This window comes from Mobula birostris, chromosome 17, assembly GCF_030028105.1.
Source record: "Mobula birostris isolate sMobBir1 chromosome 17, sMobBir1.hap1, whole genome shotgun sequence".
NCBI classification, from domain to species: Eukaryota; Metazoa; Chordata; class Chondrichthyes; order Myliobatiformes; family Myliobatidae; genus Mobula; species Mobula birostris.
In genome coordinates this window covers 42,262,837-42,288,027 of record NC_092386.1, presented here as the reverse complement: position 1 = coordinate 42,288,027, position 25,191 = coordinate 42,262,837, and the positions used below count along the sequence as shown (strand labels likewise).

At 40.3% G+C, this 25,191-nt stretch overlaps 2 protein-coding genes across 3 annotated transcripts in view; one reads left to right on the top strand and one right to left on the bottom strand.

The window, feature by feature from the left end:
* Positions 1 to 2,961, top strand: part of LOC140211630 (ubiquilin-1-like) — a 45,956-nt gene extending 42,995 nt beyond the window's left edge. For both annotated transcript variants that reach the window (XM_072281578.1, XM_072281577.1), the window contains exon 11: positions 1,907 to 2,961. In XM_072281578.1, the coding sequence (XP_072137679.1) occupies positions 1,907 to 2,065 (159 nt within the window). In that variant the 3' untranslated portion in view covers positions 2,066 to 2,961. The remainder of the gene's footprint in view (positions 1 to 1,906) is intronic.
* Positions 2,641 to 19,828, bottom strand: LOC140211631 (probable gluconokinase). Its single transcript, XM_072281579.1, has 5 exons — positions 19,782 to 19,828; positions 15,482 to 15,512; positions 10,093 to 10,179; positions 4,579 to 4,622; positions 2,641 to 3,846 (listed from the first exon to the last, which is right to left on the bottom strand). Exons 1-5 carry the CDS (start codon positions 19,817 to 19,819, stop codon positions 3,483 to 3,485), a joined length of 564 nt encoding a protein of 187 aa, XP_072137680.1. The 5' UTR covers positions 19,820 to 19,828; the 3' UTR covers positions 2,641 to 3,482.
* Positions 19,829 to 25,191: the final 5,363 nt, after the last annotated feature.

Below are 25,191 nucleotides of genomic sequence, written 5' to 3'. Positions count from 1 at the left end.
GCATTAAAGAGGAAATGTGCCTGGAGTTGAAGGAGGTAGGGGAGATCCTTAATGACTACTTCACTTCAATATTCACCATTGAGAGGTGCCTTGATGTGGGGTTGGCACAGGACAGGCTAATGTGCGAGGTTAAGAAAGAGGGTGTGTTGGAATGTTTGAAAAATGTCAGGATAGTTAAACCCCACAGATATATAGTACTTTGTACAAATACTGTATTTGTCAATGTGGAGTGGAGAACGGTTTGTAAATCTGGTGGGAGCAAAGGATGTTGGTAGTGACACGGCCCCACACATCCACACCCAATACTTTTGCATAGTACTGTATCCTAGGTCATTAAGAGAAGCAAAGCAAGAGATTGCTGCACTGTTGGCAATGATCTTTGTGACCTAACTGGCCCCAGGATCAGCACCAGAAGATTGGAGGATAGCAAGTGTTATTTCTTTGTTCGAGAAAGATAATAGGGGTAACCCTGGGAATTATAGACCAGTGAGATTTACATCGGTGATGGGCAAACTACAGGAAAGAATTCTTAGAGACAGGACTTACAAGCACTTGGAGAAGCATGATCTGATTAGGGCTTTGTGAACCCTAATGCATGCCTCATGAGCCTGATTGACTTTTTCGAGGAAGAAATAAAACAAATTGATGAAGGTAGAGCGGTGGATCTGCTGTGCACAGATTTTATTAAGGTGATTCAAAAAAAGTTCCCTGTGGTAGGCTCATTCAGAAAGTCGTGAGGCAAGCAAGCCTCAAGGTAATGTTGCAGCTCTACAAAACTCTGTTTAGACCACATTTGGAGTATTGTATTCAGTTCTGGTCACCTCATTATGGGAAACTTTAGAAGCGGGTTCAGAGCCATCTTAACAGGATGTTGCCTGGATTAAGAAGAAAGGTTGACCGAATTATGACTTCTGTCTTTGGAATGGAGGAGAATGAGAGGTAACATGATAGAGATATGTAAGATGATGAGGCATAGATTTCATATTGTACTGTTGTATTTATTTTGATAGAATAGACAGGCAGTGAGTGCCTTTTTCCCAGGGTGGCAATGGCTAATAGGGGAGGCATACTTTTAAGGTGATTGGAGGAAAGTACAGTGGGGATATCAGAAACAGGTTTCTTTATACAGTGGTAGGTCCGTAGAAAACACTGTCGGAAATGATGGTAGCGGCACGTGCATTAGGGTCATTTAAGAGAGATAGGCACAAGGATGAAAGAAAACTGCAGGGCTATGTAGGTGGGGAAGGGTTACATTAATCTTGGTGTAGGTTAAATGGTTGGCAAATATTGTGTGCTGTACTGTTCTATGCCTCTGTTAATGGGTCTTTTGGGAGTGCTTTTTTACTCTCCTGAATGAGTGCAACTCGAATAACACTCCAACTTAATACTAAAGGTCAGTTGATTGGTACACAATTCATGCTCCATAAACAGTTAATTTGGCTAGAGGTATTTGCCAGCCACATGATGCACTTACGCAAGCTGACACAGCATGTTTGGCAGCAACTCCATACTCTGTGGCCTTTACCACCAATTAGGACAAGGGCAATGAGTGCCTTCAGAGTACTGCTGTTCACAAGTTCTTCTGATTTGGAAATTTTGCTGATTTTTCCATTGCTTGGTCAAGATCATGAATTTTCTGATAGCATATCGCTTGAATTTGGACATTATTAAGTGCTGGTATTGTAAGCAACAGCCTTGTTCTCTTATGAATTGAAAATGTCCATATCCATTAGTGGCTAAGGATCAAATTACCTCGGTTGTAAGTCTCTCTAATGTAAACCCGTCTATTAACACTCATTGCCATGATAATGGTCACTTGAAGATAAAAGCTTTATTTCTACCAGAGAACACCTGTTGAATTTTTGCCTCTCTATTGTTTTTTTTTTTGCATGTGACTGTTGAAAAGACTGTGACTCCAAATCCTGAAGTTCAGTTTCAGCAACAACTTGATCAGCTCAGTGCAATGGGATTTCTGAACCGTGAAGCCAATCTTCAAGCTCTTATAGCGACTGGTGGAGATGTCAATGCTGCCATTGAGAGGCTACTGGGTTCCCAACCATCTTAGCGATCTTTTTGCAGCTTGCAAAGAAATTGTAATTTATTTTTGATATAACAGCAGTTAAATCTTAAACTCTTTCCAGCTTGACTTTTAAGATTGGGTTGTAGTTGGAGACTTGAGATAATTGATGCATTATTATAAGTGAATTTAGAGGCATTTGTACAGTACATGAGCCTTAGGATTTGATGGAAGATGTTGCATGCATAACAATTTTGAGTTTGTAATTTTTAAGCAACCTAGTTCAGGATTTCAGTTCATGTGAATATATTTCTTTGGTCTGCCCTGAAAATCTGTTGAAATCAAGCCTTGCTGTTTAATCAGTAATTCTTGATAGCAATGTGTATAGAAAAAATGATGTGCAAGAGATGCATTAGAAAGTGACCAAAAGCTGCAATGTATGATGGACGTGTATTGTGAACGAAGCATGCATTATGGCAAATAACATCAAAACGATTAAATACAGACTACCACTGAATCTAATATTTATTTTGCTTTAAATGCAAATAATGCCTAGAAATGTAGTGCATTACATATTATTTCACCAGAAAATATTCAGTAATCTTTCTAGTGATCTTGTTGAGTGCAATTGCAGTGGTTTTGAGCTTCCTAATCCTGGATGACATCAAATCTTTGTGCAGCTTTAATGAGCACCTTATTCTAAACAGTGTGCTTTGACTACAGCAGATAGGCTTTGGCCAGTAAAATTCTTGCATACTGTATGTGCATTTGTGCATTATAATTTGGGATGTTGTTTCTTTTTAGTGTCATGTGATATTAATCTAAATTCTCTGAATTGCCTTGTACAAAATATTTAACCTGTCAATTTTTATCAGTAGTAATTAGTTATGCACATAGATCATTAAACAAATGAAAAATAAATTGTTCTCTTATTTTGAAAGACACCTACAAGAACCACTGGTTAATTCATTATGGAGACATTTTTGTTAAGAAAGCCTGGAGCTATTATACAAGTGGTGTTTGAGTTCATGGAAAATGTCGTTAGTCAAGAGGATTACCATTGGTCTTTTAGGGTCTTACAACAAATGGAATTAAAGAATTCTTAATGCACAGCAGGAATGACAATACCCAGTTTTACTAGTTTTAATATTTGAGGTTCAAATGAAAATTGGAATTCGCGTTGAACTACATACTGACATAAGGCTAGAGATTACTGAGTGTTTTATATAAATAACATTAAGGCATTTTACAGAAAGTAGTTAAATTTCTGATCCTTGCATCAATTTGACTAAATTTCCCTATTTGTATTGGAGAAATTTGCAAAACTAAAGAGAGCAACTTTGGGATTTATATTAAATGATACAGCTGCAGAAACACTGAAGGAACAGCCAACTTTGTAGTGTAGCTAATTCAGACAGTTAAGGAACATATTTTGCAACCATTCCTTCAGATGCCCTGTTAAAATTTAAAGATTTATACCCAGATACTTTCCAATCTCAGCCACTATCTCTGGAATGCTTTTCTCAATATTTATACTAATGAAATTTTCAGTGTCTTCAGGTGGTTCCAGGGTATCAAATTGAGACTGCAGCAAAGAAGCTGACATGAAATGTCCTCTTCTGGTTTCTAACCTCTTAATGATCAGTTCTATGGAACCATGAAGATAGACAAACAAAATGTCCTTGTTAAAGTCAAATTGTGAGTATTTCTGCTCTTCAGGGTTTTCCAGTTTTCTCTTGATTATTCTGTGCTCGCCCATTAGAATTCTTCGATACATTCTCTTCAGGGAAGAACATGCTAGGATTACACTTGCACCAAGTAAGTATTCTCTGTGGTTGAACAAAAAAAAGTAGAGATATTTTCAAATAACTTGCATATTTTCCTCAAAGTTTGATGGAGTTCATTCAATAAATAGCATGAAGTTTTGCTCACATTTTGGGGGAAAAAAATCAATTTAATATGGGCTGAAAACCAAGAAATAAGGTATATAGCTAACAATATTATGGAAATTTTGTGACCAAAATGTAATAGATTTAAAAAAAAAACTCATCCAGTAATTACCACCAATATCAGAACCACAAAGGTATGACTGCTGACAGATTATACAAAAGGTACTAATTACACAATTGTTGGAAATGAGTCTTGTACGATTCTGATCGGAATAAAAAAACAAAGAAATTGGTAAATTGGATTATTATCACAGAGTGGAAAATGTTTACTGCTGGTCATGCAGATAATTTCATTACAACAGTACATTGAGGTATACAACAGAAACCAGTAACAGTGCCAAAGAGAGCTAGTCATAGAGAAAATTCACTGTAGGCCAACAATGAGGTGAGAATAAGGAGAGTGTGGATCCAAGGAAATACAACAATTGCAAGTGATGTAGTTTTCAAAATCTTGTACAAACATTCAATCATTTGCCAAGTATTTACTTTCTAAAAGGATGAAGTGATGGCATAGTAAAATAAGAATTTTAACTACCCCTCAGGGTGTATCTGATCTGATTTTTGGCTATCTTTAATATTATACAATGTAAGATACATTTAATTTCAATTTACCTCAACAATATTTCTTGCAAAGTGCATAGCCAAGGTATTCTCTCCTGTGAACAAAATACACTTTTAGCTGAAAAACTTTTAGTTGAGTTTATTGTCATGTGCACAATTACATAAAGTACAATGAAAACCTTGCTTGTAGCAGCATCTTGAGCTTGTAGGTGTAGACAACACACTATATAAATCATGCAATATAAAGTACATGCAGCTTGCCAAGTCAATTTATTCTTGCCTTTACTCACCTGAGAGGATTCTTCGCTCATTGTCATCCTTTAACAGCCAGTTGAGTTCTTGAAAGCCCAAGTGCCTCTCAACAGATTATCTTAGTTACCAAACAAAACTGAAAAGCCGTCTTTATCTAGTTTAGCTGTTTAATTAATTCTGTGCTGTGCCCATCCTAATACTTGATTTTGAGGTTTATGTTTTGTACATTTCAGAAGAAAAAAAATTTGTAACTTGAAACGTTATTTCCGATTAGTCTTATCCAAGGAAGTTTCAAATTACGGAGAATTATTTCAGATTCCTCAAGGCCAATGGACAAATTTGTTCTTAAATCTAGACTGCTGCTCTGGTGCAACACAGAGGATGAAGCTTTTTGAAAGATCTGTCTTGTATTTGGAGGAGATAAAGGCTTGTCTGCAACCTCAGGAGGAGGATGAAAATGAGCAGGTGATGGAACTACTAGTGGTATCCAGGCCTTGTACGTCTATCACTAAACTAAATTATCCTTCTTTATTATGTGGGAAATGGCAGTATTCTGATTTGTTGTTTCGTTTCCTAAATTACAACTGGGAATACTCTTCAGACAGTACTTCATTGACTACAAAGCAGTTTGAGGCAATAAGCAATAAAAAATAGAAATCGCTGGAAATACTCTGCAGCTCAGCAGAGATTCAAGGATAAGAGAAAGAAGAATATGTAAAAACTAAGAAATGCACATCAGTACTGAAGGAAGTGCCCAGCATTTTTGGCAGTGTTAGTGGACAAAAACTTGAGATGGATTACAGCAGATATGATATGTTTCCAAAAGATATTACTATGTTTAGAATTACTGGAATATGGAAATACTGGGAGTGATCTCCAGGAATGGCAATTCTAGGCGAGATCTCCCACCAAAAAACGTATATTGGCCACTGTTTTAAATAAACTTTAATATAACATCCTCCAACTAATACACAGATTAGCCTTATTTAATGTTTCCGTATAATTTTTGAGATGTTTGAAAAATTTAGGGGTTCTAGATAAATATGCATACGTGAAAATGACTTTTTAGAAATCAAGCCATTCTGGTTTTAATAGGTAGTATAGGGAAGGTGATAGGGAGAAGGGTGTAGAATAGGCTGCTCTCAAGAAGCAGGACATGTATTGAAATATCATACTAGTTCCACAACTCACATTTAAACCATCCTGCAGATGTTGCTTCTGATGTTTTTCAAGCCATGGACTGCTCCAGACTGAGAGATGTAATTGCTTTTCAGAAGCAGGTTTATAGAACTGCTTGTGGGCCTGATGGATGAGAGTGTCGTCTCCTGGTCCTCCACACTTCCTCTATCCCATACCCATCAACAGACCAAGTTTACCATCCCACATACAGGATTACTGACTATATTTCCTGTTGCTCCTAGCCTAATGTTTCACAACTAACAGAAGGCCAGGAGTATTAATCAATCCAGTTTATAGATAGAATAACAGCTATAAGAAAAGCCATTATGTTTTGACATTAGAACTACATCATCATGGCTCCATCTGTCTAAGACAATGGATGCGCCTGTCCCGGGGCACAGACCTGGGCGATGAATATGGAGATCCTGGGCTGCCCAGACATCAAGATCCCCCTCTCGGCCTCGCAGATATGGTCCAAAGGAATGCGAAGCAGTACATTTGGCATCAGCTTGGCTGCAGGAGCTGCCGGGAGGTGACGTGATACGTCATCCAACCGCCTTAGGGGCTCCACTCCGGATTTGTGTAGGGTTTACTCCTTAGCCTTCTCTTCTCCCAAAGATACCCACAAGGCAGGGGATCTGTAACCCTGGATAGGGGCTCACACCGTGTACCGTCAGCCAGAGCTAGCTGAGGCCGGGACTCGTGTAAGGCAGGGCTGTCATACCCTGTAGTAGTGACATATGGAGCCACTACCCATTAGAACTACACAGCTTGCAATTTCTATATACAATCTGACTCACAACTATCTGTTCAAAGCAATGAATAAGTTGTAGTATGAAGAGCAATCTTGCTCACTAATGAATTTGGCTCATGAAAACAATGTACTGATAACAAGGCTGAGGAATGCTGTGAGTTTGCACTCTTAAGCACTGATTAAATCCAGCCCAGACCAAAGGAATGATAGTATTCACTCTGTCAATCTACCAAAAGAGGCTTTGGGAATGCCCACAGAAACTTGCAACACTCAAGGATACTGAATAATGATAGGTATATAGAAGCATCGTTGATGTTGTGCAGCATAAGCGTGCTTAATTGGAATAGATTCAGAACGTGTAGTATCTGAAATAATGTATTCAATGGCAGGATTGAATACTGCTGCTCCTCCCACTACATGAGCACTGCCAAGCCAGGGTATCGATTCTGGTTGAGTGCAGAATTAGGATGGCGTACAAGTAGCGACACACCAGGTATAGAATCGTACTGCATAGAAACAGGCTCTTTAGCCCACATGGTCCATGCCAACCAAGATTCTCATGTATGCTAATTCCATTTACCCACACATGGCCCAGCCTATCAATGTACCCACTCAAGTGCTTGCTAAATATTATTAATGTACCTACCTCAACCACTTTTTTGGCAGCACATTCTATATACTGAACACCCTCTGAGTGAAAATGGTGCCTCTAACAAATACAATCTCCTCTGCAGTTTAATGACATCTCTTCTATGGCAGGGTGACTACGAAACTGAACACTATTCCAAACGCATCTTCCCCAATACCTTGTACAACTGCAATATAACACCGCAACTTCTACGCCCTGACTGATGAAAGCCAGCAAGCCAAAAGCCTTTTCCAACACCGACTATCTGCAGTGCCATCTTCAGGGAACCTTGTATGTATGCTCCGAGGTCCTTCTGCAACAGTTTCCAGTGTCCTACTTTTCACCGTGAAAGTCCTAGCCTCACACCTATAAATGAAGTGCCAACTTGACAAACTGCAAAACAGGACTACAGCAGACCCCAGGTTATGACTACGCAGGTAATTGAAATCTGGCCTTACAGAATTCATAAATCACTACCAAAATAAAATTGATATAATGGTCCTAATGAAGAGCTTGGCCCCAGACTTTGACTGTTCATTTCCCTCCATGCATTCTGCTCGACTTGCGGAGCTCCTCCAGCATTTTGTGTGAGTTGATACAGATTTCCAGCATTTGCAGTCAACTGAATTGGATTGACTTGACTTCATTTCTTACATTCTTCACATACATGAGGAGTAAAAATCTTTACGTTACGTCTCTGTTGACATGAGCAATGTGCAATCATAGTAATTTATGATAAATAGAACAGAATGTAACACAGAAATAAATCAGCATGAGTTAATCAGTCTGATAGCCTGGTGGAAGAAGCTGTCCCAGAGCCGATTGGTCCTGGCTTTTATGCTGCAGTACCATTTCCCAGATGGTAGCAGCTGGAATAGATTATGGTTGGGGTGACTTGGGTCCCCAGTGATCCTTTGGGCCCTTTTTTCACACCTGTCTTTGTAAATGTCCTGAATCATGGGAAGTTCACAATTACAAATATGCTGGGCTGTCCACAACACTCTCTGCAGAATCCTGTGATTAAGGGAGGTACAGTTCCCATACCAGGCAGTGATACAGGCAGTCAAGATGCTCTAAATTTTGTCCCTGTAGAAAGTTCTTAGGATCTGGGGGCCCATACCAAGCTTCCTCAACCATTTGAAGTGAAAGAAGTGCTGTTTTGCCTTTTCACCATGCAGCTGGTGTGTACAGACCACGTGAGGTCCTCGGTGATGTGGATGCCAAGGAACTTAAGAGATGTTCACCTTCTCAACCCCAGATCCATTGATGTCATTAGGGGTTGCCCATCTCCATTCCTCCTGTAATCCACAACCATCTCCTTTGTTTTTGCGACATTGAGGGAGAGGTTGTTTTCTCGACACCACTGTGCCAGAGAGATGACTTCTTCCCTGTAGGCCACCTTGTTATTGTTTGAGATTAGGCCAATCAATCAATCCAGATTAGAGCTGTGGGTGGCGACGCAGTTATGGGTATACAGAGGGTAAAGGAGGGGACTTAGTACACAGCTCTGAGGGGCTCCTGGGTTGAGAGTCAGAGGGTTGGAGGTGAGGGAGCCCACTCTTACCACCTGTCGATGATCTGACAGGAAGTCCAGGACCAGCTGCACAAGGCAGGGTCAAGGCCAAGTTCTCTGACCCTCTTGTTCAGCCTGAATGGAATGATGGTGTTGAATGCTGCACTGTAGTCCAAGAACAGAATTCTCACATAAACATCCTTCTCCTCCAGATGTGTAAGGACGGTATGTAGAGCTGTGGCTATTGTGTCATCTATCAATCAGTTGTGTAGGTCGGCGAATTGTAGGGGGTCCAGTTTGGGTGGTAGCAAGCTGTAGATGTAGTCCTTGACCACCCTCTCAAAGCATTTGCTTATTATTGAGGTGAGTGTGATAGGACACCTGTTGTTCAGGTATGTTACCTTGGTCTTTTTTGGGTACAGGACCAATGGTGGATGTTTTGAAGCAAGAGGGCAGTCTACACTGGGAGAGGGAGAGATTAAAAATGTCGGTGTCTATGTAGCCCAAAATTTGGTCTCATGGAATTTATGGGGGAAAACAATAAACACAAAGGTTATGTTTATATTCAGCTCATGCTTTTTGACACAGGCACAGATGATGCAGCTTCCTGTAATGGAATACTGCAATACATTTTGCTGGAATGCACTCTTTGTAACGCCTGGATGTGGAGGCTGTCTGTACATACATGATAAACAGCAATCCCACAATCAACAGATCAGCTCTTTGTGAAGCACATCAGTATTAAACAATTAAACAACTAACTGGTGGCGGTGATAATCTAGTTTCCTTCTCAGGTGCTGGACATCACCACAGCATCTCCCAAAACCACAACTTTTAACTCCAATATGCAGCAGAACCATTTACATGTCACACACCATCCTGATTTGGAAATGTATTGCTAATTCTTCTTCATTGATCACTCAAAATTCTGGATCTCCAGATTCAACTAACTTTAGGAACTGGATTTGCTGATGGGTGAGTTACATAGCCAAATTTACTTAACTATACAGCTGTTAAGGCATCTTAAACCACCTTGTATAGCTAGAAAGAAGGAACATTGGACAGTAACATTAGACAGGACAGCTATGTGTAAAAGGCTTTTAAAAAGAGAAAAAAGTGCAGATTTTATCTTTCTGTGTTAAATACTTTTCTCATTTTGTCAGGATAGAAATTTTATTACATTTATTGAAAGCATTTCAGACAAAAAAGATGGGTAAGAGTAATTTTAAAAAGTATTACCTCATCATTTAGTGGTATTCCTTTAGCCATTTTTTCTTTATTTTCTTCAGAATGGTAGTCATCAGCATCATAGAATTTCCAGCCCAGCTATTAAAATTTATTAAATATATTTTCAGGTTGCACATCTTTTTAAATCTTAAGGATCATGTATTGATAAATTTACTTCACCCCATCACAACTGAAACTTCTTTGCCGTTGTCATCTCCTGTCGTCTTCTCTGTTCATTTTTTTTTCTAACCCTCTATTAACTAAATTTTACCATCTACTATTCCTTGTCCCATTTACTTAGCATATCTGCCCTTTCATGCCATCATCTACTGGTCTCCCATCTCTTTTCCCCGCTAATGAATGCATTTCAAAAGTTCTTTCCATTGACATTACCATTTCCTTTCCACTTAAAGGAGAACTGAGAGATATGTTCTTCCACACTGAAAGTTGTGGATATTTGTATGGAATGAGCTGCCAGAAAGGTAGTAAAAGCAGGAACAAATACAATGATTACTTTGGATAGGGGAAGTTTAGAAGCATGTGGATCAGAGGCAGGCAAATAAGATGAGTGCAGATAATTGTCTGGGCTGGCATGGCTGAGTTAGGCCACATGGCCTATTCCCATGCAGTATGGCTTCATGAATTCGTGAATCTAAACCACCACATGCTCCCATTTCATCTTTGCAATCTCTTCCAACCCAAAATCATTGTTACACTTTTACAATTTCAGCCTAATTACATCTATTTTCCAAGGACTTTCAATGGTCATGAATGTTCTGAATGCCGATTTTAAAGGCTTTTTGAATGTCTTGTCAGTATGACATTATACAAAAATAGAATGTATAAACAAGTGTAAGAGGGGTTCTTTTTTTTATGTCACTGCGTAGTCTAATTAAAATGGCTTCTTTATGTTATAATTGAAAGGGCTTCTTTGTTACGTTAACTGCTGAGAAAGTCCTCCCGCTAGCAGTTTGTTTGGATCACGTTACTGATAAGAAGATGTTACGAACCAATTGGGATAGTTGTTATGCTTTTGGGGTGTCTGTAAGATATTGTATGTGTGAGGTTTGGGGGGAGAAGGCGGGAGAGAGAGACAGAGGATGGACCAGGTGCTGTGAGTCCGCTAACGGGGTTGGACCCCGAGCGGGGCGTTCGGCGAGGAGAGGAGATGGAGACGGACTCGTGTGGAGTGTCTGGTCGACCACCATTGTTGGTCGCAGTCCGCCGGTTGAGGTGGTCTGAGGGGTCGCAGAGTGAAGAAGAAGGGTCCTGAGCTCCAACTGTTTGTGCACGAAGAGATTGAACTTTGATAAGTGTGGCACCTTTTACTTTCCTTTTATATTTTATTCTCTATTAATTATATAGTTCCAGTAATATCTATAAACTGTAAATCATTTAATCCTATCTGGTGTATTTCTGTTATTTGGGCGGGGTGGGGTACATCACACAGCATCCACACAAACTGATTACCCAGTTTGGCAGGGCCGAGGGCTGTTTCCCTAGACGACAGTGAGCTGAGCGACCCTGTGGCTGGCCAGGGGGCTACACAATTGAAAACAATTAAGCAAACTAAAATAATCCAAAAATTGTTGATTAATTAACACTCATCCTTAGTCTATCCAGTGTAAATGCTGAAGAACAACAGTAACTTTGGATTCTACTGCTACACAAGATGCAGGAGCTGACTCTGACTACACTGCACTAAGCAGTTGAAACTACAGTGCCTATAAAAATTATTCACCTTGCTGCCCCCCTGTAAGTTTTCATGTTTTATTGTTTTACTACACTGAATCACACTGGGTTTAATTTGGCTTTTTTGACACTGATCAACAGAAAAAGGCACTTTTGTGTTAAAGTGAAAACAGATCTCTAACAAAATCTCTATTAATTACAAATATAAAACACAAAATAATTGATTGCAGAAGTATTCACCCCCTTTAATATGACACACCAAATCATCACTAGTGCAGCCAATTGGTTTCAGAAGCCACATAATTATTTAAATGGAGATCACCATGTGCAGTCAAGGTGTTTCAATTGATTATAGTGAAAATACACCTGTATCTGGAAGGTCTAACTGCTGGTGAGTCAGTATCCTGGCAAAAACTACACCACACCATGAAGACAAAAGAACATTCCAAGCAACTCTGTGAAAAGGTTGTTGAAAAGGACAAGTCAGGAGATGGATACAAGACAATTTCCAAATCACTGAATATCCCTTGGAGTACAATTAAGTCAATTATCAAGAAATGAAAATAATATAGCACATCTGTAAATCTGCCTTCCTCAAAAACTAAGTGACCTTGCAAGAAGGGGACTAATGAGGGAGGCGACCAAGAGACCTATGATAACTCTGGAGGAATTACAAGCTTCAGTGCCTGAGATGGGAGAGACTGCGCATACAACTGTTGCCCAGGTGCTTCACCAGTCAGTTTTATTGGAGAGTGTCAAAGAGAAACCCACGGTTGGGAAAAAAAAACATGAAATCTCGTCTAGGGTTTGCCATAAGGCATGTGGGAGACTCTGCAGTCAGCTGGAAGAAAGTTCTATGGTCTGATGAAACCAAAATTGGGCTGTTTGGCCTAAGCCAAACACTGCACATAATCAAAAGCAGACCATCCCTACCGTGGAACATGGTGGTGGCTGCATCACGCTGTGGGGATGCTTCACTGCAGCAGACCCTGGAAGGCTTGTGAAGGTAGAAGGTAAAATGAATGCAGCAAATACAGGGAAATCCTGGAGAAAAACCTAATGCAGTCTGGAAGAAAACTGTGACTTGGGAGAAGATTTGTTTTCCAGTAGGAAAATTACACCAGGCATTAAGCAAAAGCTTCACAGGAATGGCTTAAAAACAACAAAGTTAATGTTCTGGAGTGGCCAAGTCAGAGTCCAGACTGAGAATTTGTGGCTGGACTTGAAAAGCAGAATTATCTGCAGCTTAATGTGAAAAAGACTAAGGAGCTGGTGGTAGACCTGAGGAGAGCTAAGGTACCGGTGACCCCTGTTTCCATCCAGGGGGTCAGTGTGGACATGGTGGAGGATTACAAATACCTGGGGATACGAATTGACAGTAAACTGGACTGGTCAAAGAACACTGAGGCTGTCTACAAGAAGGGTCAGAGCCATCTCTATTTCCTGAGGAGACTGATGTCCTTTAACATCTGCTGGACGATGCTGAGGACGTTCTATGAGTCTGCGGTGGCCAGTGCTATCATGTTTGCTGTTGTGTGCTGGGGCAGCAGGCTGAGGGTAGCAGACACCAACAGAATCAACAAACTCATTCGTAAGGCCAGTAATGTTGTGGAGATGGAACTGGACTCTCTGATGGTGGTGTCTGAAAAGAGGATGCTGTCTACGTTGCATGCCATCTTGGTCAGTGTCTCCCATCCACTAATAATGTACTGGGTGGGCACAGGAGTACATTCAGCCAGAGACTCATTCTACCGAGACGCAGCACAGAGCGTCATAGGAAGTCATTCCTGCCTGTGGCCATCAAACTTTACAACTCCTCCCTTGGAGGGTCAGACACCCTGAGCCAATAGGCTGGTCCTGGACTTATGTAATTTATGCCAGTAAATTATTAAATATTACTATTTAACTATTTATGGTTCTATTACTATTTATTATTTATGGTGCAACTGTAACGAAAACCAATTTCCCCCGGGATCAATAAAGTATGACTATGACTATGACTATGAAAGGGCTGTTCACTCACAATCCCCATGCAATCTGACAAAGTTGCTGCTTCTATTGTAATTGTGGCCAAAGGTGCATCCACTAAATACTGACCTGAAGGGACATAATACTTCTCAATCAATTATTTTGTATTTTATTAATTAATTTAGATCACTTTGAAGAGACCTGTTTTCAAGTTGACACGAAAGAGTCTTTTTCTGTTGATCAGTGTTAAAAAAGCCAAATTAAATCCACTGTGATTCAATGTTGTAAAACAATAAAACATGAAAATATCCAATGGGGGGATGAATACTTTTTATAGGCAATGTATACTTGCTGTAATCCCACAATATCTATACCCGTAAAGCTCCATGAACAGCAAGTCCGGTTGTGGGAAACTGAATATTTCAAAGCATCTGACCCACCGGACCATTTTTCGCCCAGCCCTCATACCCTAGACTGAGTATGTAGTTAATTTTGCAGACCCAAACAGTCAGCAAACCCTCCCCCTCTCCCATGGTCACAGAGAGAGACAGGAAATCTGACTATTGTTGGGGAAAAACAGCAAGTCTGTGCTTCAAGAATACCATCTAAACTATAAAAAATACCTAGTTATATTTTAGAGCCAACTCTGGCATTGTGGCATACCCTGCTACATAAATTTATCTGAGTAAAATCTTTGTGAAAGCTGTGTCACTAGATCACAGACCACTTCTCATCCCCCAAATTGAGATGGCAGAGTTAATCAAAATCTCTGTGCTCTGCTTGGAACAATTTCCAAACATCGAAAAGCCAAGCTTCATGTCATCCAATTCAAAAAGATCGAAGTTATTATCAGAGTACATCTATGTCACCACATACAACCCTGAGATTCTTACTCGCGGGCACGCCTGGCAAATCTATAGAACAGTAACTGTAAACTGTAAACAAACTGTGCAAATGCAGATAGAAATAAGTGGCAGTAAATAATGAGCATGAAATAACAAGAGTTCATCAATGAGTGTTGTTATCCCCTTTTGCTCAACAGCCTGATGGTTGAGGGGTAGTAACTGCTCTTGAACCTGATGTGTGAGTCCTGAAGCTGCTGTACCTTCTACCTGATGGCAGCAGCGAGAAAAAGGCATAGCCCATGAGGATCTTTGATGATGGATGCTGCTTTTCTATGGCTTAAATTTTACTTTTCCTATATTATAATGTTCTTACAAAAAGGGCCTTTCAGCCCATTGATTCTAAGCTGTCCCTCAGAAAACCCATCACTCCCATTTCCCCATTTACATTCCTGTAATTCATTTAATCTCCTGTGACAATCAAGTACTCATCTTACTCTACAGACACCTAACTATACCTGGAGTAATCTGACCTACCAGGAAGTTTTTGTGATGTGGTAAGAAGACATAGCACCCAGGGGAACGCCACAGAAGAACATGCCAACTCTACAGAGTGAACCCAAGGTCAGGACCGAACTCAGAGATGGCAACAGTATTATTTGTTCTGCTACTGTTCTGCTATTGCCCCAGTCTTTAAAGCCTTCACATTTCCCACAAAATAATATTCTAACCTTGACCTAATCTCTCAATTTTGAAAAACTCTTCATGTTCGCTTTGTGCATGTCATCATCAGTGGGTTAAAATTTAATAGACTTGTCCATTGAAGAAGAAAAATCAGAAGTCAATGAAGTTAAACAGAAGTTAATGTTTTTCCAATAGTTCTCAGAATTGATACATACTTTTTCAGCAAGAGATGAAGACACTGTGGTCCTAGAAGAAAAAGGATAAAATTAAATAAACCTAATATCAAAAATATGTTGGTGCATAAATTCTTACTCAATACTTCTGTTAATAATAAACAAAAGTATGTTATAAAATGTGGAATTCCAAAAATTACAAATTTCCTTTAGTGTGGCATTATATATTAAAACCACAATGTATTGTAGCAAGTTAACAAATTGTCCTACAATAGAGTCATAGAGATGTAGAGCAGAAACAGGCCTTTTGGCCCAACTAGTCCATGCTGAAACCTTTTAAACCGCCTACTCCCATCCACCTGCACTAGGACCATGGCTCTCCATATCCCTACTATCCATGTGTTAAATATCTAAAGGTTTGGATTTTTCTCACAAAGAATAGACAAACAAACTGAGGTAAGTGCTTTGGAAAAAGACATCTTTGCTCCAATAAGAAAATGAACTAATTTAAACAATGTCTTTGTTTTGTTCTAAATGAGGTTGGGTTCTTTCTCTGCACCTGCGGTAAATACTCTGCATTATTCCATTATCCTGTAAAATGTATACCCTGTGAAAAATGTGAGGGACTGGAGAAAATAGTTGGAATATTGTTAACTTTTCCTCCAAGTATTTGGCCTATTAGGAAACAGGTCATTCACTTATTTGGCATTACGACATCTCTACAGTTTCAAAAATATGAATTTATAAATTTGTTTCATTTTTTGGCATTTGCTCTTTCCTTCCTAATTGTTATAAATAGTTTGATGTATTTGATTTACTGTATTTGTGTTTAAGTTTATTTGAGTTTGTTTGACTTAAGCCACCACATTTCCCATGAAAAGCATATTCTATTATGCCAAGCTCAAGCGAACCAAACAAGAATCCTCTACTCCCAGTGTAAAACAATGAATCCAACTGAATTAAAGTTAATATCTTTATTAGATATGACAATAAGCATAACTTTCAGAATAATTTAGCAAAAAGTTTGTTAGTCAATTCTGTAAACTGATTTTAACATGCCAATAATACCTGTGTACAAAGTCTGAGAGACAAATTTAGAATGCAACTTAGAAATAGCTTGTTTGTCCTACAGATTACCACAGCGTTCATTGTTGTTTCAATACTGCAACCCTGTCATGGGAATATTAGTGCCATTTTAATCCTGCAAGCTAAAGACTATTACAAACCTTTCGAAATAAACAAAGCCATGACAATCAAGTTTGCTAAAATTTTTGCAAAATATAATTTATTAAATTACAACTCTTTGTTGGTCCTATTTCATAAATCCAAGTCAAATTAAGTGAATTTTTATTACATCTTGGTCACATGTACTGTGGAGAGCATTCTGACAGGTTGCATCACTCTGGTATGAGGGGGCTACTGCACAGGACAGAAAGAAGCTGCAGAGGGTTGTAAATCTAGTCGGTTCCACCTTGAGTGCTAGCCTACAATGTACCCAGGCAATCTTCAAGGAGCAGTGTCTCAGAAAGGCAGCATTCATTATTAAGGACCTCCAGCCCTCAGCGCATGCCCTTTTCTCACTGTTACCATCAGCGAGGTACAGAACCTGAAGGCACACACTCAGCGATTCAGGAGCAGCTTCATCCCCTCCGCCATCCGATTCCTAAATGGATATTGAATCCTTGAACACTGCCTCACTTTTTTAATATAGATGATTTGTTTTTTGCACAATTTTTAATCTATTCTATATATGTTTACTGTAATTGATTTACTTATTTATTATCATTATCTTCAAGTTCCCCATTATTTTAACTTTTCATTCCACTCCTACCATGTCTCTGGCCTCCCACAGCATTCCAAACAAAGCCCTGTGAAAACTCAAGGGAAACCATTCACCTTTATTTTAAAGGTGTGGTCATCTTAAGGAGTCAATAATAAATACAACAATTTTTGATAACTAGCCTTTCCTGTCTATATCACAACTGGTGCAAAATCCTGCACCTGAAACAGCTTTCTTTTCAAGATACCCCCAATCTGCTGATTATTCCTGGTATTTCCTTTTATTGCAGATATCCAGCAACCAGCATATTTCACATTTCAGTTGTTTCTCTGCCTCTTCTCTGCCCTCAATTCATATCCCTCCATTTATACTTGGTCCAGAGGGGTCAGCAGTGATTAACAAATCTTCACAAATCTTCTGAGGTGCTTGTTCTGTACTTTGTCTCAGATATCCCCTTTGTTCTCCCCACCATTCCTGCTGGCCTGGAATTTAGAATATGCTTGTTCTATCATTTTTCCAGTTCAGTTGAGGAATTATCAATCTGAAATGTTGATTTTGTTTCTCTTTCTATAGGAGATCTGTACAATACTTTCAGCATTTTCTGTTCATTCAGAGTGTGGAGAATTCCAGAAAAACTTGGCTGTGAATGGAACAAATGGTACATCTGCAGTTGATATCTTGTTTTACTACAAAATGTTCCAATGGCTCATTCAAATCTCCATTCAAGAGCCTGTCACAACAGTTATTGTTGAAAACATTTTTTAAAATTTAGAACGGTTGGTAGAACATATTGCCTATACACTGTACCGAGCTGTGTTTTACTCGGTTCACCAGGTGTTGCCAGACGGACATCATCATGCTTTCATACCCAATGATACAGACAAATCCAGCCAGTAAAGTGTAAGTAAGCTTCTTTAATGGTTTTGCAAAACAAAGTTGGCTTTGGCATTACAACTCTTGTGAAATGCAATTCCTAGAGACAGTCAGCAGATCAGGCAGCATTCGTGAAGACAAATACAGAGTTTTATATGGATTATTTTTGATCACACCCATTGTGACGGAAGATCACTGGCCTGAAATGTTAATGCTGTTTTTCCTTCCTCAAATGCTGACAGATTTGATGACTATGCCTTGTATTTTCGGTTTTTTGAGGAAATGCAAGAGATAATGATCAGGTCCATCAGGTTAAGAATGTCTATAACTCTTTGCTTGAAATATATATTTGGCTAAACCGCGCAAACTGTGGTTGATGATTCTAAGGGGAATCTGTGTTTAGCACTCTTGGGCAAGTACCATACTTATGTGAAACAGCTTCCACCCAGGCCCTCGAATGTGATTGATGTCACTGGACTCCTCATGGTAAACTTAACCCCCAGCTCCCACATCTTCTATTACCAAACCTTGTACAAGACTGGAGGTTGCCATTCATTTGAACAGTAATTGTAGGCCTCCAAGGCCAGGATAAAAGGGGCATTATTTATTTTTAATGTTTGAATATGTTTAAAATATTTTACTTAATTATTCAAGGCAATGTTAATAGATTTTAAACATTTTGAACATTATTTATTTTTTTATGAAGAGCCTGGATAGTTTTGATGGATGAGGCTGCACCTGTTAAACTTAGCTCAGTGTTCAGTCACTGTTGTCTACTTGCCACTGAGGTATAAATTGGCTACCTCCTGGGTCCAGCTGGCCAGCTTGATTGGCCTTCTGAACCTGCCAGAGGGTAAGTATGGGACCAGTGCAGACAGTAATATGAATCCAACTCAATTTGATCAATTATATAGTAATAAATTGATAATAATTTGTGATTTCAACTTTCACGCTGTGTACTTATTTCCAATAGATATTAATATTTTAATACACTGCTAACACAGAATAATATTTAATAACCAATGGGACCAGATTTTTAATCAATGCAGGTCATTATTAAAAATCTTGTTTTTTTTAAAAAGTTGGTCACAAGTAAGTTAAACCAAATACAGAATTCCTCCATAAATGCTGTAACAAATAACCTCTTCTTTTAGATCAGAGGTAGACAAAGCTTTTCGCCACGAGGGCCATTTTTGTCAGAGCAGAAGTGTGTACTGCAAACAGGTAACAGGACAGCAAAAAATGTAAACGTATACTTCCGATCAGGAGCAAAGAGAATGCAAAAAGACCAAATCAAAGGCTCCTTACGCAAATGCACACCGGATTCATAACTGCTGGCACAAATAAACAGAGTCCAACTACTACTGATTAAAGCGATGCGGTCACACAATTATGATACACAGCGACTGTCTGTTCTCCCATGGTAGGGATGTCTGAAACCAGAGGGTGAGCGGGAATTGAAGGTTAAGTTTGTGTGAATCTGAAATGGGCTGTCAGGGATATTTAAGAGGCACTTTTGAATAAATAGGACGCAGAGGGATCAGGAGGGAATGCAGGCCAGTGGGGCTGGGTATGATGCCGTTCGCTGACGGGCCTTTTCCTACGCTGATTCTGGCGAACCTCAATCCCTGCCGGCCGGCCGGCCTGCCCGTTCCCGCTCCCTCCCTCCTCCATCCCGGTCTCACTCACTTCCCGCAGCCGCTCACGCCCATGAGCACCAGGATCATCGCCGGCACCCCGAGATCTCGCGAGACTTGAGCGCGCCGGGTGGCCCGCCCCCTGAGAAACGTCATCGGCACGTCAACTCGGAGGGAAACCTAATGACATCGCAAGTTAAAAATCTAATTCTCCCCCGGTAGCAGCCGAGACCATTCATTCCCGGCAGAATCACCGAGATCTGCATCAACGGAGGACTCACAGCCCTTTAGAAAAGATGATAGGAGGTTTCGGAGGAAAGTAGAAGGGACTGTGGAAAGTTTTTGGTGGAGGGAATATCTGAATCAGGTTTAATTTAAACTAGACTATGTCGTGATATTTGTTGTTTTGCGGCAGCAGTACATTGCGATACGTAATAAAATCTATAAATTACATAATATATATGCACTGCATATAAAATAAATTGAGTAAGCAGGTCGAGAAGTGAGCAAAAATAATATAGTGAGGTCGTGTGCATGGATACATTGTCTGTTCAGAAATCTGATACTGGAGGGGAAGAAACTGATCCTGAAATGTTGAGAGTGTGTGTCTTCAGGCTCCTGTACCTTGTCCTTGATGGTAGAAATGAGAAGAGGGCAGGCCCTGGGGGATGGGGGTCCTTAATGATGGATGCCGCCTTTTTCAGACATTGACTTTTGAAGATGACCTTGAGTTTGTGTAGGAGGGAGGCGTCAGATTTTTGGATCATGGGGCTCTCTTGCAGGAAAGGTAGAACCTGTACAGAGGAAATGGACTGCACCTGAATTGGAGAAGGACGAATATCCTAGCGGGAAGGTTTGTTAATACTGCACAGTGGGGTCTAAACTGGGGTTGCAGGGAAATGGGAACCAGAGAGCCAGAACAGGTTGTGGAGACAGAAGTGAAAAGGTTGAGCAGGGTGTGACTAATGTTCTGATCTGCGTATATTTCAATACAAGAAGCATTGTACGAAAGGCAGATGAGCTCAGGGCATGGAAAAAAAGATATTGTAGCCATTAGTGAGACTTGGTTGCAGGAGGGACAGGACTGGCTGCTCAATATTCCGGGGTTCCATTGTATTAGACGCGACAGAGCGGGAGGGATTAAAGACGGCGGGGTGGGGGTGTTACTAGTCATGGAAGATGTCACGGCACTGCTCGTTCAGGACACACTAGTTCCTCTAGTGAAGCTTTATGAGTGGAATTGAGGAATAAAAGGGGTATGGCCTCGTTAATGGGGATATTTATAATCCGCGGGATTTAGAGAAACAAATTTGTAAAGAGATCGCAGACTGTTGTAAGAAACGTTTCCATATATAGACTGGGAATCCCATACTGTGAAATGACTAGATGGGATAGAGTTTGTTAAAGGTGTTTAGGAAAGTTTTCTTAATCAGTACATAGACATCCCAATGATCTGTGATTAGGGAATGAGACAGGGCAGGTGACAAAAGTTTGTGTAGGGTATCACTTTGCATTTAGTGATCACAATGTGATTAGTTTCAAAGTAAATATGCAAAGAGATTAAAAATTGGAGAAAGGCCAATTGTGATATCAGAAATGATCCGGCAAGTGTGCATTGTGTTTTCTGTCAAAGGTGTATTTGGTAAGTGGGAGATCTTCAGAAGTGAAATTCTGAGAGTACAAAGCTTGTCTGTGCCTATCAGAGTAAAAGGAAAAGATAACAGGTGTAGGGAGCCTTGGCTTTCAAGAGATATTGAGGCCCTAGTTAAGAAAGAAATAGGAGGTACATTGTAGGTATAGGCAGGTAGGAACAAATGAGGTGCTTATGGAGTGTAAGGAATGCAAATGAACACTTAAAAAAGAAATCAGGAGGGCTGAAAGAAGGCACGAGGTTGCCCTAGCAGACAAGGTGAAGGAGAATCCTAAGGGCTTCTGCAGATATGTTAAGAGCAAAGTGATTGAAAGGTCCTCTGGTAGATTAGAATGATAATCTATGCATGGAGCCAAAAGATATGGGAGAGATCTCAAATGGAGTTTTTGCACCTGTATTTACTCAGGAAACGGCCATAGAGTCTATAAAAGTGAGGCAAAGCCGCAGTGAGGTTATGGACCATGTACAGCAGATTACAGAGGAGGAACTGTTTGCTGTATAGAGGCAAATTAAGGTGGATAAGATCCCAGGGCCTGACAAGGTGCTCCCTTGGACCCTGTGGGTGGCCAAGGCAGAAATTGCAGGACTCTAACAGAGATACTTAAATCATCCTTAGCAACAGTTGAGGTGCCAGAGGATTCAAGGATAGCTAGTGTTGTTCCACTGTTTAAGAAAGAGCCTGAACATAAACCAGGAAATTATAGGCTGGTGCACCTGATATCAGTAGCGGGAAAGTTATTGGAAGATATTCTAAGTGACCAGATATATGAGTATTTTGATGGACGTGGACTGATTAGGGATAGTCAACGTGGCTTTGTGTCTGGTAGGTCGTGTCTAACCAGTCTTACTGAGTTTTTCAAGGAAGTTACCAGAAAAGTTGATGAAGACAAGGCAGTGGATGTTGTCCACGTGGACTTTAACAAGGTATTTGACAAGATCCGGCATGGGAGGTTGATCAGGAAGGTTCAATTGCTCGGAGTTCAAGAGGAGATGGTAAATTGGATTAGTCATTGGCTTTGTGGGAGAAGCCAGAGAGTGGTAGCAGATGGTTGCCTCTCTGACTGGAGGCCAGTAACTAGTGGTGTGCCACAGGGATCGATGCTGGGTCCATTATTGTTTGTCATCTATATCAATATTCTGGTTGATAATGTGGTTAACTGGATCAGCAAATTTGTAGATGACACCAAGATTGGTGGTGTAGTGGACAGCGAGGAAGACTTGCATCGGGTTCTGGACCAGCTGGAAGAATGGGCTGAAAAATGGCAGATGGAATTTGATGCAAACAAGTGCGAGGTGTTGCACTTTGCTAGGACCAATCAGGGTAGGGCACTGAGTCTTGCGGTAGAACAAAGGGATCTAGGAATACAGACCCATAATTCAAATTTTAAAATAAAATTTATTATCAGAGTACATATTATTATCAGAAACAAGAGAGGAAATACAGAAGGTTCCTTTGGTGCTATGGACAAGACATCTCAATGTCTTTACAGCTGATCAAACACTGGTATGGTCACTAGTACTGCAAGAAACAAGTCAGTCAATTTCTACCACACAAAAACTACAAAGAGATAATAACTGGTAGTCAGTCTGTCAGACTGAATAATGTAGGCTGAGGAGATCACATTGTCTAGGTAATTTTTCCTTCCATCTTCCACTGAAAATTAGCACGTGGCCATGTTGAAAGATTGTGCTGAGCTATCAGAGATACAATCTTATAACCTCTACAGCTCTAACACTGAACAGTGCCTGGCATGTCAAATCAGGACCAAAATATCATAGAAATAAAAACAAATTCTAGAAATACTCAGTGTCTGTTAAAAGAGAAGCAGAGCTAATGTTTCAGTATCTTCTGTTTTTATTTTAGAGACACATCCAGTCTCTTCAGTTTTGTTTTGCCTTTTGATGAAGGAAGAGGATCTTATATCTATACTCACAATGACGTGGGTAAGGCATGCTCATTTTAAGTCCTAATCAAGCTTTCTCCTAGGTAAGTGCTGTTCCTACATTCTGGGCCCATTCTACTGACAACCCTTCTGTTTCATAGACATAGACAGAGAATAGTACAGCACAGTACAGGCCCTTCGGCCCACAATGTTGTGCCGACCCTCAAACCCTGCCTCCCATATAAGCCCCCAACTTAAATTCCTCCATATACCTGTCTAGTAGTCTCTTAAACTTCACTAGTGTATCTGCCTCCACCACTGACTCGGGCAGTGCATTCCACGCACCAACCACTCTCTGAGTAAAAAACCTTGCTCTAATATCCCCCTTGAACTTCCCATCCTTCTCCCCTAACTGTAATTCTTCCTCCACCCTATGTAATAAGACTTTGAGGCATGTCAGTTCATGGGAGCAAGAACAGGGATTTTCTTGCTTCATTCTTCTCTCCAGCATCCTCCACACATAACAGGTCCTCCTCTGCAGATGCTGGAATTTGAAGGAATACGCAAACTACTGGACAAATTCAGCATCTGTCGAGGCAGAGGAATAGTCCCCATTTCATTCGAAACCCTGTATCATGACTGTGAGTTTGCCAGTGTAATAAAGAATAAAGGGGAGGGGTTGGGCAGGGGCTGGAAGGTGATGTGGGAGAAGGAGTTGGATGATTGGCAGATGGAGCCAGCTTATCCTGTATAATCCCTGCCTTCCTCAACATAATGCTGGCACCAGACATACCTTCTCTCCCTTTTCAATAATCTGAAGGGACTGTTTCCTCTGCAGGTATCTGGTTCACTCTTCCATGTCTATCAACACCAACAGGGCCATTAGCTGATGGCACATGCACTACAGTTCTCACAGCACTATCCACACAACCACAAGACCTACAACACTGGTGTTTTAGCTCTTCCTTTTCCACTATTCACTGACCCTAACACTTCTTGCAGATGAAGCAGCAGTTTGTTTGTACTATTTCCAATTTAGCATTCTGTATTCAGTGCTCACAATGGAACAAGGAACAAATGTGGATTAGATGACTTTGCAAACACCACTGATCATTCCACATGGGTGACCTTGAACTGTCTATTGCCTGACACTTTAATTTTTTATCCCTCTCCCACTCTGACCTCCTTTGCTGTTCCAGTGAAGACCAATAAAATCTCAATGGTATTTCATCTTTACAAACCTCAAGGATTCAATAATGAATTCAATTATTTCGGTGAAAGGACATCAACCTGTAATGAGCGTTGCCTTAAAACTGATTGTATTTCAGTTATTCAGAATTAAACATTGCATTACATTTCAAAACAAGTGTCCAGAATTCCCCTTTTGTAGAGCCATGGAATATATCAGTGCTTTGAGAGGTTGGTCATAGTCAGAGTCAACTCCTGCCTAAGCCAGGACCTGGACCTGGAGCTGGACCTGCTGCAATTTGCCTATCACTACAATAGGACAGAATCAGAATTGTAATTAATATTACCTGCATACAGTATCTCCAGCAACCTTGCAGCAGCAGTACATTGCAATACATAGTAATAAAAGCTATAAGTTACAAAAGTAAATATTTATTAAAAATGAATGAGCTGTGCAAAAAGAGAGGGAAAAGAAAATACTGAGGTAGTGTAGATGGGTTCATTGTCTGTTCAGATATCTCAAAGCAGAGGGGAAGAAACTTTCTGAAAAGTTGAGTGTGTGTCTTCAGGCTCCTGTACCTCCTCCTTGATGGTATCACAACCATGGAATCTGCTGTGAGGTCTATGCGTCTGCTCAGGCAGGCTGCAAAACAGGTTCGGTTGCTTCTGGGTGTGCAGCAGAGACCTGGCCTATCTCCACGTGTGTCTGTAGTGTTTAATCGGCTATTGAGCAGCAGAAA

What these genes read in the sequence shown, in the direction of transcription:
- LOC140211631 (XM_072281579.1), bottom strand. Translation starts at nt 19,819, where the DNA reads ATGATCCTGGTGCTCATGGGCGTGAGCGGCTGCGGGAA. An exon ending in CTTCATCTCTTGCTGAAAAA is followed by an intron (nt 10,180 to 15,481) that starts GTATGTATCAAT and finishes AAATTTTAATAG; the next exon opens with CTGGGCTGGAAATTCTATGA. An exon ending in GAATACCACTAAATGATGAG is followed by an intron (nt 4,623 to 10,092) that starts GTAATACTTTTT and finishes TTTTGTTCACAG; the next exon opens with GAGAGAATACCTTGGCTATG.